The sequence below is a fragment of the Anomaloglossus baeobatrachus genome, chromosome 5 (assembly GCF_048569485.1).
Source record: "Anomaloglossus baeobatrachus isolate aAnoBae1 chromosome 5, aAnoBae1.hap1, whole genome shotgun sequence".
NCBI lineage: Eukaryota > Metazoa > Chordata > Amphibia > Anura > Aromobatidae > Anomaloglossus > Anomaloglossus baeobatrachus.
Genome location: NC_134357.1, coordinates 572,116,900 through 572,137,512, shown reverse-complemented (window position 1 = coordinate 572,137,512; position 20,613 = coordinate 572,116,900). Strand labels below are relative to the sequence as shown.

The 20,613-nt window shown below is 44.7% G+C and overlaps 1 protein-coding gene across 1 annotated transcript in view; it reads right to left on the bottom strand.

Moving 5' to 3' along the window:
* Window positions 1-11,786: 11,786 nt before the first annotated feature.
* LOC142313072 (uncharacterized) overlaps window positions 11,787-20,613 on the bottom strand; it is a 102,271-nt gene continuing 93,444 nt past the window's right edge. Inside the window, exon 10 of the mRNA XM_075352055.1 lies at window positions 11,787-14,056. Coding sequence (XP_075208170.1) covers window positions 12,801-14,056 — 1,256 coding nt within the window. The 3' untranslated portion in view covers window positions 11,787-12,800. The remainder of the gene's footprint in view (window positions 14,057-20,613) is intronic.

Sequence of the window (20,613 nt, the reverse complement as noted above, 5' to 3'; positions counted from 1 at the left end):
TCCTGGCTCATTTTGTTACAAGGAGGACTGTAGCAGCTTTCCTTCAGCCACTAAACTGTGAAGATAAACCCTGGTGGTGCAGGGTAAATTTCTTTTTTATATTTGAAGCCCACTAGAGGTCACTAGCATCCGCAGAAGGATGCAATAGAATGGTCGATCACACTGTAAATCAGTACCGGGAAGTCATGTAGGTACAGAGAGATAAGTGGAGCTGAAGTCAAGTGAGAGCCGAGGGATGGAAAGCCAGTAGGTATCGTCAGGAGCCAGAGGGGAGCAGAGCCTGTAGCAAGCCGGGGTCGAAAACAGAGAGGACAAGTAAGTATAGAGGGAGTGGAGACGGAATAACAAAGCAGAGAACGGGTTAGGGAGACAGAGAGGTAAGACAAGTTGGGAAGGACATTGGTCAGGGAAAGGAGTACTATATAGCGGGCAGCATCAGAACAGATTCACAGGGACCAGAAGCGCACACTGCAGAGCAGGAACTATTCACTCGTGGCATACCAAGGAAAACAGTTCCAAGATAAGGCAACGTGACCCCTGGAACAAAGCACGACAGAATAGGCTCCTCCCAGTGGACCTAAGCCCAGAGAATGCAGACAGCAGGAAACCAAACACTTACAATGGCTCTCCACAAGCAAAGTCATACGAGAATCATGACAGTAATATTTCTGATTTTATTGAACTCTTCAAGCACCAAGTCCAGGAAAGTGTCCAAAAAATGACCTTGGCTTTCAAGGGGTTAAAAGCTCAATTTTGGAAAGAGATGTATTAATATGGAGTCCTGTGTCATATATAAATTATAAAATCCATAAAAACTCCCATAAAGGGGGTCAGCTATGAAGCTGACCCCCTCCTTTGGAAACAAGTAACTAAAGTGAAACCTCTAGCAGATGTGCGGCCAATCTCAGCTTAAATGCACAAAAATGCAGAAAAGGACAGATTTATGACCGCTAGAGAAAAGACCAGTTGAACAGAAAAATAGCAGTTAAATTCAAAACCTTTGTTTCGCATTATAGAAAATATGAATTGAGGTTTCATGAACTGCATTGATATAATAGAAAAGTCATATTTTCGAATTTGTGATAAAACGGAGAATGCAAAGCATCAATCCGCATCATTGGGTGCTGGCTGGGGTCCCACCAAATGGATATTGGCCAGAGAGATGAAAATATCTATGCAATGTCTCCCATTCATGAACAGATAAAATCATGATATGAAAGATGACAGTAATATCTTCCGCCTGGGACCTCCGGGGCAAAGATATTGTAAGTTGGGAATCTCATAATTTTCTAAGACATAAGCGGGCTTGACACGCTACGAGATCGCTACAGCGATCTCGTTGGGGTCACGGATTTTGTGACGCACATCTGGCCGCTGTAGCGATCTCATTGTGTGTGACTCCTAGGAGCGATTTTGGATCGTTGCAAAAACATCCAAAATCGCTCCTTGTTGACATGGGGGTCCATTCCCAATTATCGCTGCTGTCACTGGGGCGAAGTTGTTCCTCGTTTCTGCGGCAGCACACATCGCTACGTGTGACGCTGCAGGAACGAGGAACCTCTCCTTACCTGCCACACGCCAGCAATGAGGAAGGAAGAAGGTGGGCGGGATGTTCGTCTTTTCATAGCTTGTAATCGTTTGTGCACTGAAAAGCAGCCATTCCTCTGCCAAATTGTCCTAGCCCAATTTGTATTGCTGCTTATGCCTGTTGTTTATTTTGGTGAGGTGGGGGAGGGGGTGCAAGGGAGTTCATGGCATCCATTTTTTGGTGTTTTCTAAGTTACCATGTTCACAATTTGGTACCTGATGTGTTGGTGTGCTGTTTCAGGTCGGTGCAAGTTTGTATACACCAAACATTTATAGGTTACTGTAATGTAAGGTGTTAAAAAAAAAAAGCGAGGTTTGTCCACAAAAAATGTTTGTTTTTTTCATAGCTTGTAATCATTTGTGCACTGAAAAGCAGCCATTCCTCTGCCCAATTGTTCTAGCCCAAGTTTGTATTGTTGCTTATGCCTGTTTATTTTGGTGAGGTGGGGGAGGGGGTGCAAGGTAGTGCATGACATTTTATCCCTTTTTTGGAGTTTTCTAAGTTACCATGTTCACAATTTGGTACCTGATGTGTAAACAAAAAAAAAAAAAAAGCAAGGTTTGTCCACAAAAAATGTTTTTTTTGGGTTTTTTTTGCGCCATTATCAGCGACCTGTAGTATTTTTTGTGATCTGGGCCTCAGTGATGGCTTATATATTGCGTCTAGAGCAGAGGTTTTTATTGTACCATTTTGCACAGATGCTACGTTTGATCACCTGTATTGCATTTTGCGATAAATTTGCACCTTTAGAAAAATTTTAAAAAAAGTAATTGCGTAGTTTGGGTTTTGCCCACTACCAACCAGATTACTTTTTTTTATTTTTTTGATCGGTCGGGCATTTTTGCGGCGATAACAAATGTAACGCATCACATAATGTATGTGTGGCATGGTTTCAATGTAAATGTAATTTTTTTTCATGTATTCAGTCAGGGACCTGACACGACGCTGGCGGAGCTGCCGTGACCAGTATCGGCGACAACGACAGCAACATGAGAGGAGTGGTTCTGCAGCCAAAACAAAAAGAACTTATATTTATTATGACCGACTCCATTTCCTAGCGCCTATTGTGGAGCTCCGTCCGTAAGTATTTATTTTTTATATTTTGCCTTGTGTTTTCCTCATTATTATGGAACAGTATTGCTGACGTAACATGTTTTCCTTTACAGAACTGAATCTAACATCCAAGAGAGGGATACTGCATCAGAATCTGATGCTCCGCTCGATCCTGTTGGGCAACAGAATGACGAGGAGACTGGACCAGCGCCAAGATCACAGGAAAATTCGCAAGAAATGCCAGCAGTTTCAGCAGCAGAAGCAGCAGCATCATCACTGACTGCAGCTATAGCCACAGGACCAGGTGCATCGGCATCCACAGCAGGAGCAGGATCCACACTCGGTACATTACAGCATGAAGAACAAGCCAACAACACACAGAGGGTCAACACCACACCGGCCCAACATAGTTCAGCAGCACCAAATATATACCGTCATTCAAGGCGAAGGAGGAACCTCACCAACATCAGTAACAGGCAAGAGGTTGACACAGGTGTTTTGCATTATCTTGCTTGGACTGCTACTGAGGATGGTGAGGAGGCCTTCTCGAGAAGCTTTGCACGGTATCTCAGAGAAATACCTAGAGTTGTCAGACTCCATGTAAGGTCTGCCATGCAAACCTTAATTGATGCCTGCACGGCACCCAATGACCCACAAGTTTTATTTGAAACAATTGAAAGATGGCAATTGTCCAACGCAAACCAATTGCGTTTGCCTGTTGCTCAACCACCTTTATTGCAGCAAGTGAATGAAGTTGTGCAGGAAGTGGCTCCACTACAATTTCATCCACGTGCTGCTTACAGAGCAACAGGCCATCCGCCATCTGTAAGATATACAGAAGCCATGGGTGCACCACAGCACCAGGACTGGTGTGTGCCTGCCTCGTCAGGACACCCCAATCCTGGTGGACAAATGGATTATTTTTGGGGCCAACCACAACAGCAGGAACATTGTTATCGCACCTCATCAATGTCCAATGTTCCTGCAAGGAGCCAGACAGGGTTCAGTCAACCTCTTCCACCCACCTCATCACTTGCGCAAGCAAGTGACCCAACTCCTCCACCAACTCAATCACCCAATTCAAACATTCGGACCCCATCTCCTCCCACCTTTTTAAATATATAAAAAAAAGTTCGTTGTGGATTTTCTGATACATGGTCGTGTTAAATTCATATCTGCAAAATACCATGTGAATGGACTCTGTCACCACATTTGACCTATGTAGCCTATTTAAAAACCCTTTCTGTGTGTATCATATTAGATGCCTTGCTGTGGAAAAATAATATTTTCTAACTTTATGTAAATGAGCTGTTCCAGTCTATGGGGCTTCACTTATGTTCAAGGAACATTTGCTCCATAGCCTGGAAGAGGTAATTTGCATGAATTGATAAAACCTGATTTATCCACAACAATAACTCTAATATGATATGTACATGTGCAGAATTTTTCAGCATTGTATGTCTTCCCATATAGTTTACATAGGTCAGATTTGGTGTCACATTCCATTAGGGTATGTTTACCTATTTTGTGCACGAACCATATGACTTTAATATGGTTATGTTTGCCTATGTTGTGTTACTAAAGCAAAAACCCATATGTCAATAATATGGGTTGTTAATGTTTGCCCATGTTGGGTTACTAAAGAGAAATCCCATATGAGAAAAATATGGGTTGTTTAAATGTTTGCCTATGTTGGGTTATAGGAGACCTGTCAGGCCCAATATGCACCCAGAACCATGCAGTTCTGGGTGCATATTGCTAATCCCTGCGCAACCGTCCCTGTACTGTATACATTAGCATAGATAAAGGGATCTGTATTTCTAAAGATCTTTTATCGTATGCTAATGATCTCTGGTACTAGTCCCCAGGGTGTTACTTCCCTTGCTAGTTGGCCACCTTAGCATGTAAGTATTCCCCTGTGGGTGTGCTAACATCTTAATGAATGTGCAGCGTCACAGGATGATCTCATTCACCTCTGCTGCCATCGCTGCATGACACTGGATTTCGCTCAGTGTGCATGACCCCGCAATTTGGATCATACGCACTGCTTCAGTTTCAAGCAAGGACATGTACACACGGCTTCATAGTGCGCATGACCCAAACTCCGGGGTCATGCACACTGAGTCGAAATCCAGCGTCGGCCACGATCGCAGGGCATAGACGTGAGAGATCATGACGCTGCATATTCATTAGCAAGTTAGTACACCCACAGAGGCATCACCATTAGCATGTTAGTACACCTAGCTAGTGGAAATAATGCTCTTGGGACTAGTCCCCACACTCATTAGCATACAATAAAAGATCATTAAAAATACTGTTTCTAATCTCTTTATCTATGCTACTAGATACAGGGACGGCAGGCATTAGCAATATGCACCCTGAACAGCTCATGGTTGGGGGTACATATTGGACAGGTTCCCTTTGAAATGCTATATGACTACAATATGGGTTGTTTTAATGTTTGCCTATGTTGGTTCAAAATTGTAAAAAGGCCATATGACTATAATATGGAATTAATGTTCACCTATGTTGGGTCAAATTGTAAAAAGGCCATATGACTATAATATGTAATTAATGTTTACCTATGTTGGGTTTTAATAAGAGAAATCCCATATGATTTTAATATGGGATGGTTATACATAAATGTGTATGTATGCAACAATAAAAAGTTATGTATGTTAAGGTGTGTTATTGTGCCTTCCTCCCCTCCCCCCAAAAAAATTAAATGCACCAACATAACAACAAAATTGTTCGAACACATTTATTTTTCACATCCTTCTTTGTAAATTAACACAAACATAACTAAAAACATTGTTCCATTTTTTTTTTTTACATCTGGCATCATAACAAAAAAAAAGTTATGATTATGAGGAATATGAATCTTGCCAGGGAACTGATCCCTCTGGTGTTACAAAATAAGATACAAACATGTCCCGCACTTGAATGCCTGATGTTTCCCGATGTGGTCTCCTACTGGGCAGATCTGGAACTCTTGCCTGATTAGGTGCAATGTCATCCTCAGTATCCTCTGTACAGTCGTGTATGCGTGTGTAGTTGTGTAGGATGACACATGCCTTTACAACGGAATCGACACTTTCGACATTCATTTGGAGGGCTGACAATAGGACCTTCCATTTTGACACTAGAATTCCAAAGGCGCACTCGACAATACGCCTGGCACGTGATAGCCGGTAATTGAACACACGGCGGTGGTGGTCAAGAGCACGGCGAGGAAAGGGCCTCATTACTTGTCGTGTAAGTTGAAAGGCCTCATCTCCAACCACAACATATGGGACACTCTCTCCACTGAAACCAGGTAGGGGACATGGGGGTGGGACATCCAAATCGTTGTCTTTAAGCCGCCTACCCATTATGGAAGGATTAAAGATGTGGGAATCTCCCGTTCTTCCAAAGGCCCCAATATCAACAATTATAAATTTGTATGTGCTGTCCACCAAGCCCAAGAGTACAACGGAACAATATTCTTTATAATTTAAGTATTGGGTCCCTCAGTTTGCCGGCTTCTTGATACGGATATGTTTACCGTCAAAGGCACCTATACAGTTTGGAAACTGGCATTTTTCCATAAACCCGCTTGCTATCCGCTCCCAGTCCTGTTTCTTTGGCTCTGGCATCACGGATCGATGGAGTCTGTTCCAAATTTCAGTACAGGTTGCATGAACGATAGCTGAAATTGTGGACTTGCCAAGCAGGAATTCAAGATGGAGGCCAGCATATGATAGGCCGGTGGAGAGGAACCTAGGGATGAAAATTATAGAGAATACACAGTGAAAGCTAAAAACAAGTAAATAATCAAACGTTTATTTAGAACATATCTGGTACTACAATACTCATATCTGTAGCTGCACCACTGTACACAATTAATTCTTCCTGTGGATGGTGTCCTTGCATACATGAAAAGTCTTCATATCAACAGTCCTGAGGTTAAGTTTCTACTTCATTTGGCCTGACAACATGATGTTCATCTCATGAACAATGACTTATATTACAAACAGGGGTTAAGGTACCGTCACACTTAACGACGCTCCAGCAATCCCACCAGCGATCTGACCTGGCAGGGATCACTGGAGGGTTGCTACATGGTCGCTGGTGAGCTGTCAAACAGGCAGATCTCCACAGCGATCAGAGATCAGCCACCAGCGAACCGTGTAACGACGCTGTGCTTGGTAACCATAGTACACATCGGATTACTAAGCAAAGCGCTTTGCTTATAGTTATCCGATGTGTACCTTGGCTATGTGTGCAGGGAGCAGGGAGCCGGCTTCTAGAAGCTGCGGACGCTGGTAACCAAGGTAAATATCGGGTAACCAAGCAAAGCCTTTGCTTGGTTACCCGATGTGTACCTTGGTTACCAGCATCCGCAGAAGCCGGCTCCCTGCTCATTCAGATCGTTGCTCTCTCGCTGTCAAACACAGTGATGTGTGCTTCACAGCGGGAGAGCAACGACTAAAAATGGTCCAGGACATTCAGCAACGACCGGCGACCTCACATTAGGGGCTAGGTCATTGCTGGATGTCACACACAGCGACATCACTAGCAAGATCGCTGTTGCGTCACAAAAACCGTGACTCAGCAGCGATATTGCTAGCAATGTCGCTTAGTGAGAAGTGGCCTTTATTTACAAATTTAGATAACTGGAGGCCACAGGCAACATGTTCAATTCAAGAACACCACAGGGGTTATGCACCAATGTACCTTCCAGGGGTCTAGCAGCACAATGTCCAATTCACACGAATTGTTTACTCTGTCAATACAAGAAAGGTCAATACACCACAGTTGCCTTACTGCCTCGTTATATAGTGTATATATTGCCCATGTTGGGTTTTTTCTACCGTATTTGAAAAGAACAATGGTGGACATAGACAGAAAAATGCCACTGTACAATATATGGACCCTTTTCTAGCCCAATAATTAATAATTCCACTGACTTCAGTGGTAAAAATGGCTGACGTTATCTATTGGGTCCCTATACAGCTCTTCAGGCTGCATATGTGGACCCCTCTAAGGCTATGTACCCATGGGAGCTTGTTTCTGAGGATTTTGCCGCGGAAAACCTGCGGATTTTTCTGGATTTTCCAGATAAATCCGCAGGTTTTAGCATGTACAGACACTCCCCATGTTATCCTATGGGACATGGGGAGTGCTGTGTCCACGTTGCGGAATGTGTGACTGCGGAATATGTTGCGGATATCCCGCAGCTGTACATAACTGCATGTCAATTATTCCTGCGGAATTACCTGCGGAAATCCCGGCCCTCCACTATGTAGATAGAGGCCGGGACGTCCGCAGGTAAGCCGCATGAAGGTCCGCATGTTTCCCGCAGCTATACCACTGGAATCCCGCAGCTAAAAATAGCTGCGGATGCCGCCGGGCAGCTGCGGGAAACATGCGCTCGTAGCTGCGGATACATCCGCAGGTACGAGCGCCCGTGGGCACATAGCCTTACAACTGACTTACATTTCACAAACAAAATATGACATTAGTTACCTGAGTGTCAGCAGAAGTCGCTCCCCTGGCGAAATACATTTCCGCATGTTGGTATTTTGGTATGTGATTCCTGGTCGCAAGTCCTCCAACAGACGGTCAAATGTTTCCATTGTCATGCGGCAGTAGGAAAAAAACTTCATTGGATGACGCCTGAGCGCACGGTACATGCGCTCAAAGTGTCCTCTTTTAGCCCGTTGTTGAACTAGAGGATGTACCCAGAATCGGCGACGCTGAAATATTGGGTACCTCGAACCAAAGCGTCGACATAATAGCCAATGGTAGAGGACACGCTCTGTCTGGTTGAACTGCAACTTGTAGCTCATTCTGGCAAAAGGACAACACAGAAAGACAGGTCATTTCTGCATAAGCTCTGGAAGGATTCCTTGTGCAGGGGGTGTGGAGAGGGGTGGACTATAGGGTTGGACTTAAACATCAGCACTGTTACGTGAGAAAAAAAACGCAATGCATACGGAATGCAAGTGAGAAAAAAAACGCACACTTGCATTGCACTCGCAGAACAATCGCAGTGCAACTAGCATTACACTAGCACTGCTCTCGCACAGCTTTCTGGGAAAAAATCGCATTAGTCCCCGTGTGGCCCTGGCCTTAGATTTTCTTAGTTTCATCCCATACCTGGATAGGGCTTCGAATATTTCCGCTAGGTGTTCCAGATGCACTTCATACATTTTAGAGTATACGATGACGTCATCTAAGTACAGCACGACAGTTTCGAAGTTGCAGTGACCTAAGCAGCACTCCATGAGCCTCTGAAATGTTCCCGATGCATTGGACAGCCCGAATGGCATGCTACTGAATTCACATAATCCCATCGGGGTAGCAAAGGCAGTCTTCTCACGGTCTTCCTCAGCAACAGCCACTTACCAGGATACGGTAGTAAGATCAAGAGTGGAGAAATAATTGGCAGACTTCAAGGCAGCTAACGATTCCTCAATTCGGGGTAAGGGGTAGGCATCTTTATGTGTGATCTTGTTGATTTGTCGGTAATCCACACACATCCTCATGGTGCCATCCTTCTTTTTCACCAATACCAGGGGAGCTGCCCAGGGGCTGCAACTATCATGGATGACCCCAGCCTCCTTCATGTTTTTCATCATGTCCTTTGCGCACTGGTAATGGGCAGGTGGTATGGGTCTATACCTTTCCTTGATGGGTGGATGTGCGCCTGTGGGTATTTGGTGTTGTACCCCCATTATCTGCCCAAAATCTAGTGGATGCTTGCTAAAGACCTGCTTGTACTCCTGCACAACCCTGTAGACCCCTTGCTTGTGATGTGGAGGTGTAGAGTCAGTGCGCACATGCAACTCCTGGCACCACTTTTCTAACTGTCCCTGGGGACTATCACTGGGTAATTGATCTGATGTGTTTGGGGAACTCACTGCATGGATGGAATCTGTGTTCACTGTAAACAGCTTGGCAATTGTGGCATACCTGGGCAATGTACCCTCCTCTTCCCCACAATTCAACACTCGCATGGGCACCCTCCCCTTCCGGACATCGACTACCTGTTGCCACTGCAGGAGGGCTCAGATCTCATGTTGCAGGACTCTCTGTCGCCCTGTTCCTGCAGTCTCAGATAGCTGTTGGAGTAAAAACAACACTTCCCCTATACAGATCTTAATAACATTTGTTCCTAAAATGATCTTTGGGTTCCAATCACTAGGGTCATTCTGCACGACTATGAGTCCTTGTTGCGCAAACTCTACCCGGCCCACCTTAATGGTCACCTCCTTGAACCCAATTTGAGTCACTGGTAACCCGTTGACGGCATAGATGGTAATGCTGTCATCTGGCGGGGTGAGTTCATCATCTAACCAACATCTTCACGTTCCCCCTTGGTTTTCGCCAGCCACTCACTGTCGAGCTGGAGCACTCTGGGAACTTCCAGTTCCGGCCAAACTCTCAGGACGAAGCTTCTGCTTCGCGCGCTTTTGGTCTGGAAGATGGCGTTTTAGCGCCAAAGTTGGCAGAAAATGGCGGGAACGGGACTTTTGACACGCAGTTTCGTATTCTAAGGCGCATGTCACCCAGGTGAGTGAGTCCAGTCCGTATCCTGTTCGTGACGCCAGAAATTTGAGGTGTGCCGCCCCTGCAGCGGATCGAACTGCACGGATCCGGGGGTGGTGATTACTCGTTGTTCGAGGGTCTCTGGACCCGGGGGCTAGCGGCCACACTCAAATAGAAAGGGGGTATGTACAGGAAGATATAGTTAGTCCGTGACGCCACTCGTGGTGTGCTGTAATTGGGAGTACCGCCGCTGCCGTTGGGAGTACCCGGGGTGATGGAGTAGGGCAGCAAGGTGTCTTTGCCCTCCACGGGTAGGGAAAGGCCCTGGAACTCTGGAGGGTGCTGTGAGATGCAGGGAAATGCGCAGGCTTGCTGGTTGCAGGGGTTAACTGGGTACTCACTCAGCAAGAAAGCAGATGCTGACAACTGGGTAAACCAAGTCTCTGACTGCCGCTGTCTCCTGAGGAGAGCTTGTCCGGGTCCCGTCCCCTGCAGCACTGCCTGGTGGTCCATGACCTGCCTCCTGGCACAAAATTTAGATTGTCCGTTGTGGCCCAGTAGCTTGGAGCTTTCCGGGCCCCGCTCCCCACTGTGGCTAAGTGAGTGAGCCTGCTCTCAGGAGCTCACGCTTGGGATTTCAGTGGGCCGCTTGTTAGGAAAGCCCTATGCCCCTCGTTGCGCTAGTGTCCCTGATCTCTGAGCTTCGTGAGAACAGTCCATAAAGTCCCTGTCCTCCGCAGGTTAATTGCCGGGTCGCCTGAACCTTCTTCCCGACTTAGGGTCCATGTTCCCCAACGTGCCTTCGGCCCCAGACCGGTGATAGGACCAGCCTGCTGACCATCCTCGTTGACAGGTTCCAGGCACCTAGCCTCAATCCCCTGCGACCGGGGGTCCGACTCCTCTAGGTCCAGACCACCGTCTGCGACCTAGTCTGCTTCTCCCCTGGGAGCTACAACTCCCAGCTTCCTCAGAGCTCCTCACAGCTCGAGGGTTACTTCTCGACTCAACTGACACCTCCCACCTCCCTGCCTGACCCCTAGGTGGGCGGCCCTATTCCTGCTTAAGCAGCCCACTGGTGTGCCTGTCAGGTGTGGTGCAAGATGTATCTAGGATTTGTGCATGCTGGTGGAGGCAGTACTGCACGATAGAGACCCAGAACCATGGGGGTTTGAGCCCTGCACGGGGAGAGCAGATTGTGCAGAACCCTATCACGACCCGAATAGTCCAGGGCGTCACAAAATCATTGCATCTAAACAATAAAGAAAGCTAGGCATGAAGAATATATATTTTACAAGCATTTATTAACAAAACAACATGTTTTGAAATGCAATTATATGTGATATACTTCAGAGTTCCTATCTCCAATCTGGGGTTGCGCTTTTTAGTAAATAAAGCAGTGGGCAACCTGAGATTAGTGAATTATCTAAATATAATCCAGTATTAAAACTATTCAAAAATATTCCTAAAGGCTCTCAAAAGGGCTAACAGTGTGCCAGCTAAAAAAGAAAATGAATATTCACTGCTCCCCACGCCATAATCCCGCCCACCTCTAGGCAATGAAGCCAGTGCCAACCAAGAGGTGAGCGGTATTATTAGCGTGGGGAGCAGTGAATATTCATTCTCTTTAATATCGGGTACACATGATCACCCAGCCGCCGGCTTACTGCTGTGGCTGGGCGATCACGTGTGTCTATTAGAGAATGAATATTCACTGCTCCCCAAGCACATAATCCCAGCTGTGGGGAGCAGTGAATATTCTGGCAGCTTATGTCTGCGTGTAACTGGGGGCGCATGGCAATAATGTCATGCGCTGCGCCGCTTACATACTAAGGTCACTTGCCAGCATCAGAAGAGAACACCGTGCACAGGGAGAGCGGAGGGATGGTGAGTATAATCATTTATTTTCTTATGTGTGTAGCGTTATGGGCAAATATATACACAAATGGGCCCGAGATGAGGGCCATATATACAAGGATGGGGACATATATACAAGGAGAAGAGCCATATTTACCAGGATGGGGATCATATATACCAGGATCGGATAAAGATGGGCAACATATATACCAGGATGAAAGACATACAGTATATACGAGTGTGGGAGACACATATACCTGGAAGGGGCCCAGTATGGGGGACATTAGTACAGAATTGGGGGATTTTATCTCCGTAAGAGTGTCAGCAGCAGATCCTACCCATAACAGTGCTTCATGACCACATATTTTCTGTGAATCTTTTTACCTATATTCCCCCTTCAAAACCTAGGTGTGTCTTATGGTCCGAAAAATACGATAAGTTTAAAAAGAAAATGGTTCTTTCCCTCACCAATTCTTACTTGAGCAATTGTAATCGATTTTTTGATAAAACGCTTTGAATTATGGTACATCATGATGGCTTCTCCCATGTGACTCATCTGACAACAGGACCTGATTAATGATAAAAAACATCTGGCAAATTCTGAAAGCAAAAATGGCTGTTCCACTCTGTTGGTTTTCTGATGTCGGCAAGACTTGATTTACCAGTTAAACATTTCAATTATTCACAACATGAATAATGCGGCTTCTTCACATGTTTAACAAGATGTGATTTCTGAGAATTACATTTTCCACATTCAGAACATAAAAATAGTTTATTTTGTGTGATTTTTTTGATGATGAATAAGACCTGATTTCCTAGTAAAACATTTACTACATTCTGAGCATGAAAACAGCTTCTCCCCTGTGTGAGATCTTTGATGCACAACAAGATCTGATTTCCGAATAAAACATTTCCTACACTCTGAACATGAAAATGGCTTCTCCCCTGTGTGACATCTTTGATGCACAACAAGTTTTGATTTCCAATGAAAACATTTCCCACACTCTGAACATGAAAATGGCTTTTCCCCGGTGTGAGATCTTTGATGCTGAACAAGTTTTGATTTCCGAATAAAACATTTCCCACAGTCTGAACATGAAAATGGCTTCTCCCCTGTGTGACATCTTTGATGCACAACAAGTTCTGATTTCCAATTAAAACATTTCCCACACTCTGAACATGAAAATGGCTTCTCCCCGGTGTGAGATCTTTGATGCTGAACAAGTTTTGATTTCCGAATAAAACATTTCCCACAGTCTGAGCATGAAAACGGCTTCTCCCCTGTGTGAGATTTTTGATGCACAACAAGATCTGATTTCTGAATAAAACATTTCCCACACTCTGAACATGAAAATGGCTTCTCCCCTGTATGAGATCTTTGATGCACAACAAGCTCTGATTTCTGAATAAAACATTTCCCACATTCTGAACATAAAAATGGATTCTCCCCTGTGTGATATCTTTGATGCCTAACAAGGTGTGATTTCTGAATAAAACATTTCCCACATTCTGAACATGAAAATGGCTTCTCCCCTGTGTGACATCTTTGATGCCTAACAAGATCTGATTTGAAATTAAAACATTTCCCACACTCTGAACATGAAAATTGCTTCTCCCCTGTGTGAAGTTTTCCATGGTCAACAAGACTTGATTTCCTAGTAAAACATTTCCCACATTCTGAACATGAAAATGGCTTCTCCCCTGTGTGAGTTTTTTGATGGATATTAACATTTGATTTCCTGGTAAAACATTTCCCACATTTTGAACATGAAAATGGTTTCTCCCTTGTAGGAGCAGTTTTATGTTTCACATCCCTTTTGTAACTTTTATTTTGCTTACAATTCTGTGATAAATTGGAATTTTGGACTTGTTTGAAAAGATCTGATGATAAAGCTTTCCGAGGAAGGACTGGAGGTATATCTGGGACAACATCATGCTCTTCATATGTATCATGTGTGCTACTTTCATCATCTGCTTTAAATTCTGAAAATAATAGATTTCCTTCTGAATTCCCAATACAGTCATCTGCTAAAAATAAACACAATGTTATTATTTTTTAATGATATCTTGAAAGTACTTTTTTTTTTTTAAACCATTACATCAGAACTTAAATTAAGAAAAAATGTATTCTGAATCTATGGTCAAATTTCGACATCTAATGCCGGCGTCACACGGTACGATATATCGCGCGATATGTCGGCGGGGTCACGGAATTCGTGACGCACATCCGGCATCGTTAGAGATGTCTTACCGTGTGACACCTACGAACAACTGTAAATGAGCAAAAACACTCACCTTATCGTTGCTCGTTGACACGTCGTTCATTTTCAAAATGTCGGTCCTCCTTCTGTGCTCCTGTTGTTCATCGTTCCTGAGGCGGCTCTCATCGCTCCGTGTGACACACCCCGGAAACGACGAACACAGCTTACCTGCGCCCCGCCGGCAAAGCGGAAGGAAGAGGATGTTCGCCGCCCACAGCGAGGTCGTGCGGGAGGTAAATACGTGTGACAGGGGTAAACGACTTTGTGCGCCACGGGCAACAAATTGCCTGTGACGCACAAGCGACGGGGGCGGGTGCGATCACACGATAGATCGTACCGTGTGACGCCGGCATAAGAGTAGTGATGGGCGACCCCCCGATGGTCGGGATCTGGGAGACTCGTCCGATCATCTTGTAAAGATCGAGATCAGGATCGAGATAACACGATCTTGCGTACGATCACTGATCTTGGACTTTACAGCTATGGGATGGGGAGGGGGGGGGCTGTAAAATAAAGAATACAGTTAATAATAAACATTGTCATTATACTTACCAGTCCTGCGACGCGTCCTGCACTCTGTCTCCAGCCGCTTCTGCTTCCGAGTACGGTCATCGCTGTGTCCTCCCGGTAATCAAAGGACCTTCCGTGACGTCATAGCCATGTGATCAGTCACATGGGAATCTTGTATTATCTCATTGGCTACAGACTGGGTCACATGACTATGACATCATGCAAAGGTCCTGTAGTGTCAGCATGCTCGCCGGTACAAGGTGCTCGCCCGAGCATCTCAGTACTCGGTATACTCGGCAACCGGCGTGTACCGGCGAGATCTCGGGCACATGCTCGGCTCCCCCTCCCTGCATGTTGGCGCTCTTTACAGAGTCAGCCCATATGCAGGGATTGGCAGCCACAGCAGGTGATGAATTGCGGCGCAGGGAATCAGGTGATCGGAGATCACCATTGCTATAGTAACCCGCTCGTTAGGTTACTATGGAAATGGTGTCAGCGGTGATGTCACCACTTACCAACCCGCAGCCTCTGACCACTTACTGAGTGATTAGACAGCACGGGGAGCAGCAGCGTTCTTCCTCGCCCCCATGCATTCTGATACAGCAGAGCTAGATCGGTGATAGAAGACTAGGATCGTGGAGGGGTGAGAGGGAGTAATAACGATGGAGTCCCTAAGTGTGTCAGTGTATTTATTTCTAATAAAGTATTCTCTGTGTGGTGTCTTTTTTTTAACCCTTAATTGGAGACTCTTAATGGCGGGGTCAAACTTGCCTGACATTAACCCCTTCAGCCTCCGGGCACTTTCCGTTTTTGCGTTTTTGTTTTTTGCTCCCCTTCTTCCGAGAGGCGTAACTTTTTTATTTTTCCATCAATCTTGCCATATGAGGGCTTGATTTTTGCGGGACGAGTTGTACTTTTAAATGAAATCATAAGTTTTACCATATAGTGTACTGGAAAACGGCAAAAAAATTCCAAGTGCGGAAAAATTGCAAAAAAAGTGTGATCGTACAATAGTTTTTGGGATATTTTATTCACTGTGTTCACTATATGGTAAAACTGATGTATCTATGTGATGCCTCAGGTCAGTGCGAGTTTGTAGACACCAAACATGTATAGGTTTACTTGTATCTAAGGGGTTAAAAAAAATTCACAAGCTTGTCCAAAAAAAGTGGCGCACGTTTTGCGCCATTTTCCAAAACCCGTAGCGTTCTCATTTTTTGGGATCTGAGGCTCAGTGATGGCTTATTTTTTGCGTCTCGACCTGATGTTTTTAACGGTACAATTTTTGAGCAGATGCTACGTTTTGATCGCCTGTTATTGTATTTTGCGGCAACCAAAAAACGTAATTTTGCCGTTTGGAATTTTTTTGCCGCTACGCCGTTTACTGATCAGATTTATTGATTTTATATTTTGATAGATCGGGCATTTCTGAACGCGGCGATACCAAATGTGTGTATTTTTTATTTTTTTAACCCTTTAATTTTCAATGGGGTGAAAGGGGGGGGTGATTTGAACTTTTAGGTTTATTTTTTTTTAATTTTTTAAAACTTTTTTTTTTACTTTTTTTTATTTTACTAGTCCCTCTAGGGGGCTATAGTGATCAGCAATCCGATCGCTCTGCACTATCTGCAGATCTCAGCTACAGAGCTGAGAACTGCAGATTTGCTGCTTTACTTTCAATGCCGGCTGTATTCCGGCATTGAGAGGAAGTGAGTCACGATAGCTACAGGCGTCATCACATGACCCTGTGCTACCATGGCAACCACCGAAAGTCACGTGATCATTTTTGCTTGGAAATTTAGAGACGTCAGTAGTTTATAGAATAAAAGAACAATTTATATGTTACTCAAAATATAAAGAGAAAAATCAGAAAAATTTTGCAGTGCTCTATTAATTTTCGCCATAGTTGTATATATATATATATATATACACACACACACACCGTATTTTTCGCTTTATAAGACGCACCTGATTATAAGACGCACCCCCAAATTTGGTGAAGGAAAAGAGAATTTTTTTTAATGTTAAATGGGGTCCATCTTATAATGCCAGTGTCCGTCTAACAAATCATATAGGGTATATGTCTCTTATAGCCCCCCCTCCTATAATTAGCCCTTTTAATCTGGATATGGCCCCTTTATATTGAATATAGCCCCCTTGTGCTGGCACACATCTTATATAGGTGGCACAGGTCTCCTATTGCTGGCACACATCCCATATAGGTGGCACAGGTCTCCTATTGCTGGCACACATCCCATACAGGTGGCACAGGTTTATTGCGGGCACACGTCCCATACAGGTGGCACATGTCTCCTATTGCTGGCACACATCCCATACAGGTGGCACAGGTCTCCTATTGCTGGCACACATCCCATACAGGTGGAACAGGTCTCCTATTGCTGGCACACATCCCACACAGGTGGAACAGGTCTCCTATTGCTGGCACACGTCCCATACAGGTGGCAGAGGTCTCCTATTGCTGGCACACATCCCATACAGGGGGCACAGGTCTCCTATTGCTAGCACACATCCCATACAGGTGGCACAGGTCTCCTATTGCTGGCACACGTCCCATACAGGTGGCACAGGTCTCCTATTGCTGGCACACGTCCCATACAGGGGGCACAGGTCTCCTATTGCTGGCACACGTCCCATACAGGTGGCACAGGTCTCCTATTGTTGGCACACGTCTCATACAGGTGGCACAGGTCTCCTATTGCTGGCACACATCCCATACAGGTGGCACAGGTCTCGTATTTCTTGAAGTAACCCTGTGTTATCTGCATGCAGGCATGTGTCCTCCTACGAAGTGGCTCCATTCATCTCTCTAAGGCAGGTTACTGGTTGTGTATACTAGTGCAGTTCTCTTTGCGTCATTTAGTGTATGCATTTTTGTCTGTTGTTATACTTGCATTATCTGGTACCTGCATTATATCAATTACTGGGTAAATCTCTTTTTGTTACTGAACCTATTAGGGTCTTGCTGCATTGTACATTATTGAACCAATTTGGGTCCTGCTTTATTGTACATATTTATTGGAGTCTCGTATTTTGGGTTCTTTGGCCTGTTGAGGGGGTGGGGTGCTGTTTGGTGCCATATACCATTGGTACTAAATGTGTGTACAAGCTGTTGCTTTTTAATTGTTTTTATCTTATATCTGTGTTTTGGTATGTCTTTTTTCATATAAATAAATGATATTTGCTACTATTTCTGGTGATCCCACTATATGCGCATTTTCTTTCTCTCTCTACTTCAATTTGTCCTTCACTATGTGCTAGTGGTTTTTGATCCCATTCTTATTCATCTACATATATACCCTTAGTGCCCTCCCATATGTGTTGTTCTAGGTCTCCTATTTCTGGTACACATCCCATTCAGGTGGCACAGGTCTCCTATTGCTGGCACACATCCCATACAGCTGGCACAGGTCTGCTATTCCTGGCACACATCCCATACAGCTGGCATAGGTCTCCTATTGCTGGCACATGTCCCATACAGGTGGCACAGGTCTCCTATTGCTGGCACACGTCCCCGTGTTAGATATGGCCCCCATGCTGCTGCCCATAGTAAAATAAACACTTTACTTTACCTTCTCCAGTGCTGTCCTCCCTCGTGTCTTCATCCGTACGGTTGAGCTCCTGCACTTCCTGGTTCTCGGTGCTGGTCATGTGATCGGCACAGTACATGCGTACTTGATCACAGCGGCAGCAGTGAGATCGGGGAGCTATCAGGAGACACGCTGGAGGAGGTAAGTAAAGCTTTTTATTTTAGAATGGCCAGCAGCATGGGGGCCATATCTAACACGGGGGGAAGTGAACATGTGCGATCAAAGGGGGGCGCAGGCACATATAATATGCGCCGCTCCCCCAGCCCATCGCTGCGGTGCGGTTTCAGTACCACGGTGATGGACAGCGGCTGTGCATATTATATGAACGGGAGCAGGAGATCTCCCCCTGCAACCTTCACCAGCCTCTACCAGTCTGCCTCAGCCTCCAGCACTGCTCCAGAGCTGCCCCCACCTGCCCTGGACCCTGCAGTATATAATCTGTATATTCGGATTATAAGACGCACCCCCTACTTTCCCCCAAAATTTGGGGGAACAAAAGTGTGTCTTATAAAGCGAAAAATACAGTATATATATGTACACAATATATAGTTGTATAAAAATAAATAATTTTAAAAAATGACGTAGCGCTCCACGGTATTTTTGATTCTCAGTGCAGATGAAGTGGACGGCTACGGGCTGCCACCCCCACCCCCATCTGTCTCGCTTTACCTGACTGGCAATCAAAATATAGGGAAGCCCATTAATTATTTTTTTTTTAACTATTTAAAAAAAAAACAAAAACGTGTGGGCTCCCGCTGTATTTTGATCGCCAGTCAGGTAAAGCCAGACAGCTGGGGGCTGGGATTCTCGACAGACCGCAGCTGCCCCTGGAAATGATGCATTGTTTGTTAGCGCCATTTCCAGTTGCTTTACCCAGATCGTCTAGCGGCCCTGATGGTGGTGGAATGCTGGATAATAAGGGGGTTAATACCAGCTTTGTATTCTCAGATGGTAATAAGCCAAAAATTCATGGTGTCACGCCAAATTGGACATGGTCAACATGAATTTCTAGTAAACAGTAAAAAAAAAATACAACACTGAGAAATAATTTTTTATTAGAAATAAAACAAAAAAAAAAAACTGTCATGAAAATATAATAAACAGATATGTTTTCATGGTCTCTGGATCAGGGGTGATCCCCCCCGCCCTCACTCCAGAGCCCTACCAAATTAACAGTCAGGAAAAGATTTCCTTGTTAGGGGATTTAACAGGTACCTTTCCATTACCTTACAACACTTCCCCCAGCTCTTCAAAGACCCCCTGCGTAGCCAGAGATGCTCCGACTACAATCTGTAAACACAGGGACGGAGTACAAGTTTCCTGCAGGGATATAGCTTTGCTGATCAAAAGGCCAGGGCAGCCGTATTGTCTCCGTTAGGGAAGTATTAATATTGCGAGATACATATGTCCCCCAGATATGGCGGGCATACTACTGATCTCAAAATTCCATAACCCACATCTCACATATTTCAGCTTAATCGTAGGACATACAGAAGAGCCACAAATTAATATCTGGGCCCCAGAACATACCAGATCCCCCTTGTGTGGTATCCACCTTCTGCTAAAATCCTAAAATAAAATACGACGGTAATATCGTCCGCGTGGGATGCTCCCACAAGGAGATATGAGGACCATGAGGATTCCATAATTTTGGAAGAGGGGAAAACCCCCTCCCTTACATGATGTCAGCAGAGGTGGGTGCTGCGGGTGAGACAGAGGTTAATAAAAGCCAATGTCTTAGTACACACTGGGTCCATGCCAGAGGATATGCATGCTGTGCATAGGATTGTCCAGTTCCAAGGGGCTGCGTTTCCCCTATATCTGAGCCATAATCTGTGACCAGGTGTAGTAAGCTTTCATTTTTTTCCTTTTTATTTTATGTAACTGCATACTGTATTTGTATTGTTCCCTTTTGTAAATTCTTGTATATTATTATAAACACTGCCTTCTATTTGAGATTAAATATATAAAATTTAATAGTTTCTTTCCTCATACTCTATATTTATGAATCCACTACCCAAAGGGCCTTATGCTATCTGTAACGGGTGTCCGAACTTCCTGTACTGTTTCGGTGGTGGCAGCAGAATTATTTTTGTGTAGAATTATTGGGGTGCTATCATTAAGGGTACCGAGGTATATATATATATATTCCATTAGCGGGAATTGGTGATATATACATTTACCCTTGCTGTGAGACCTGCAATAT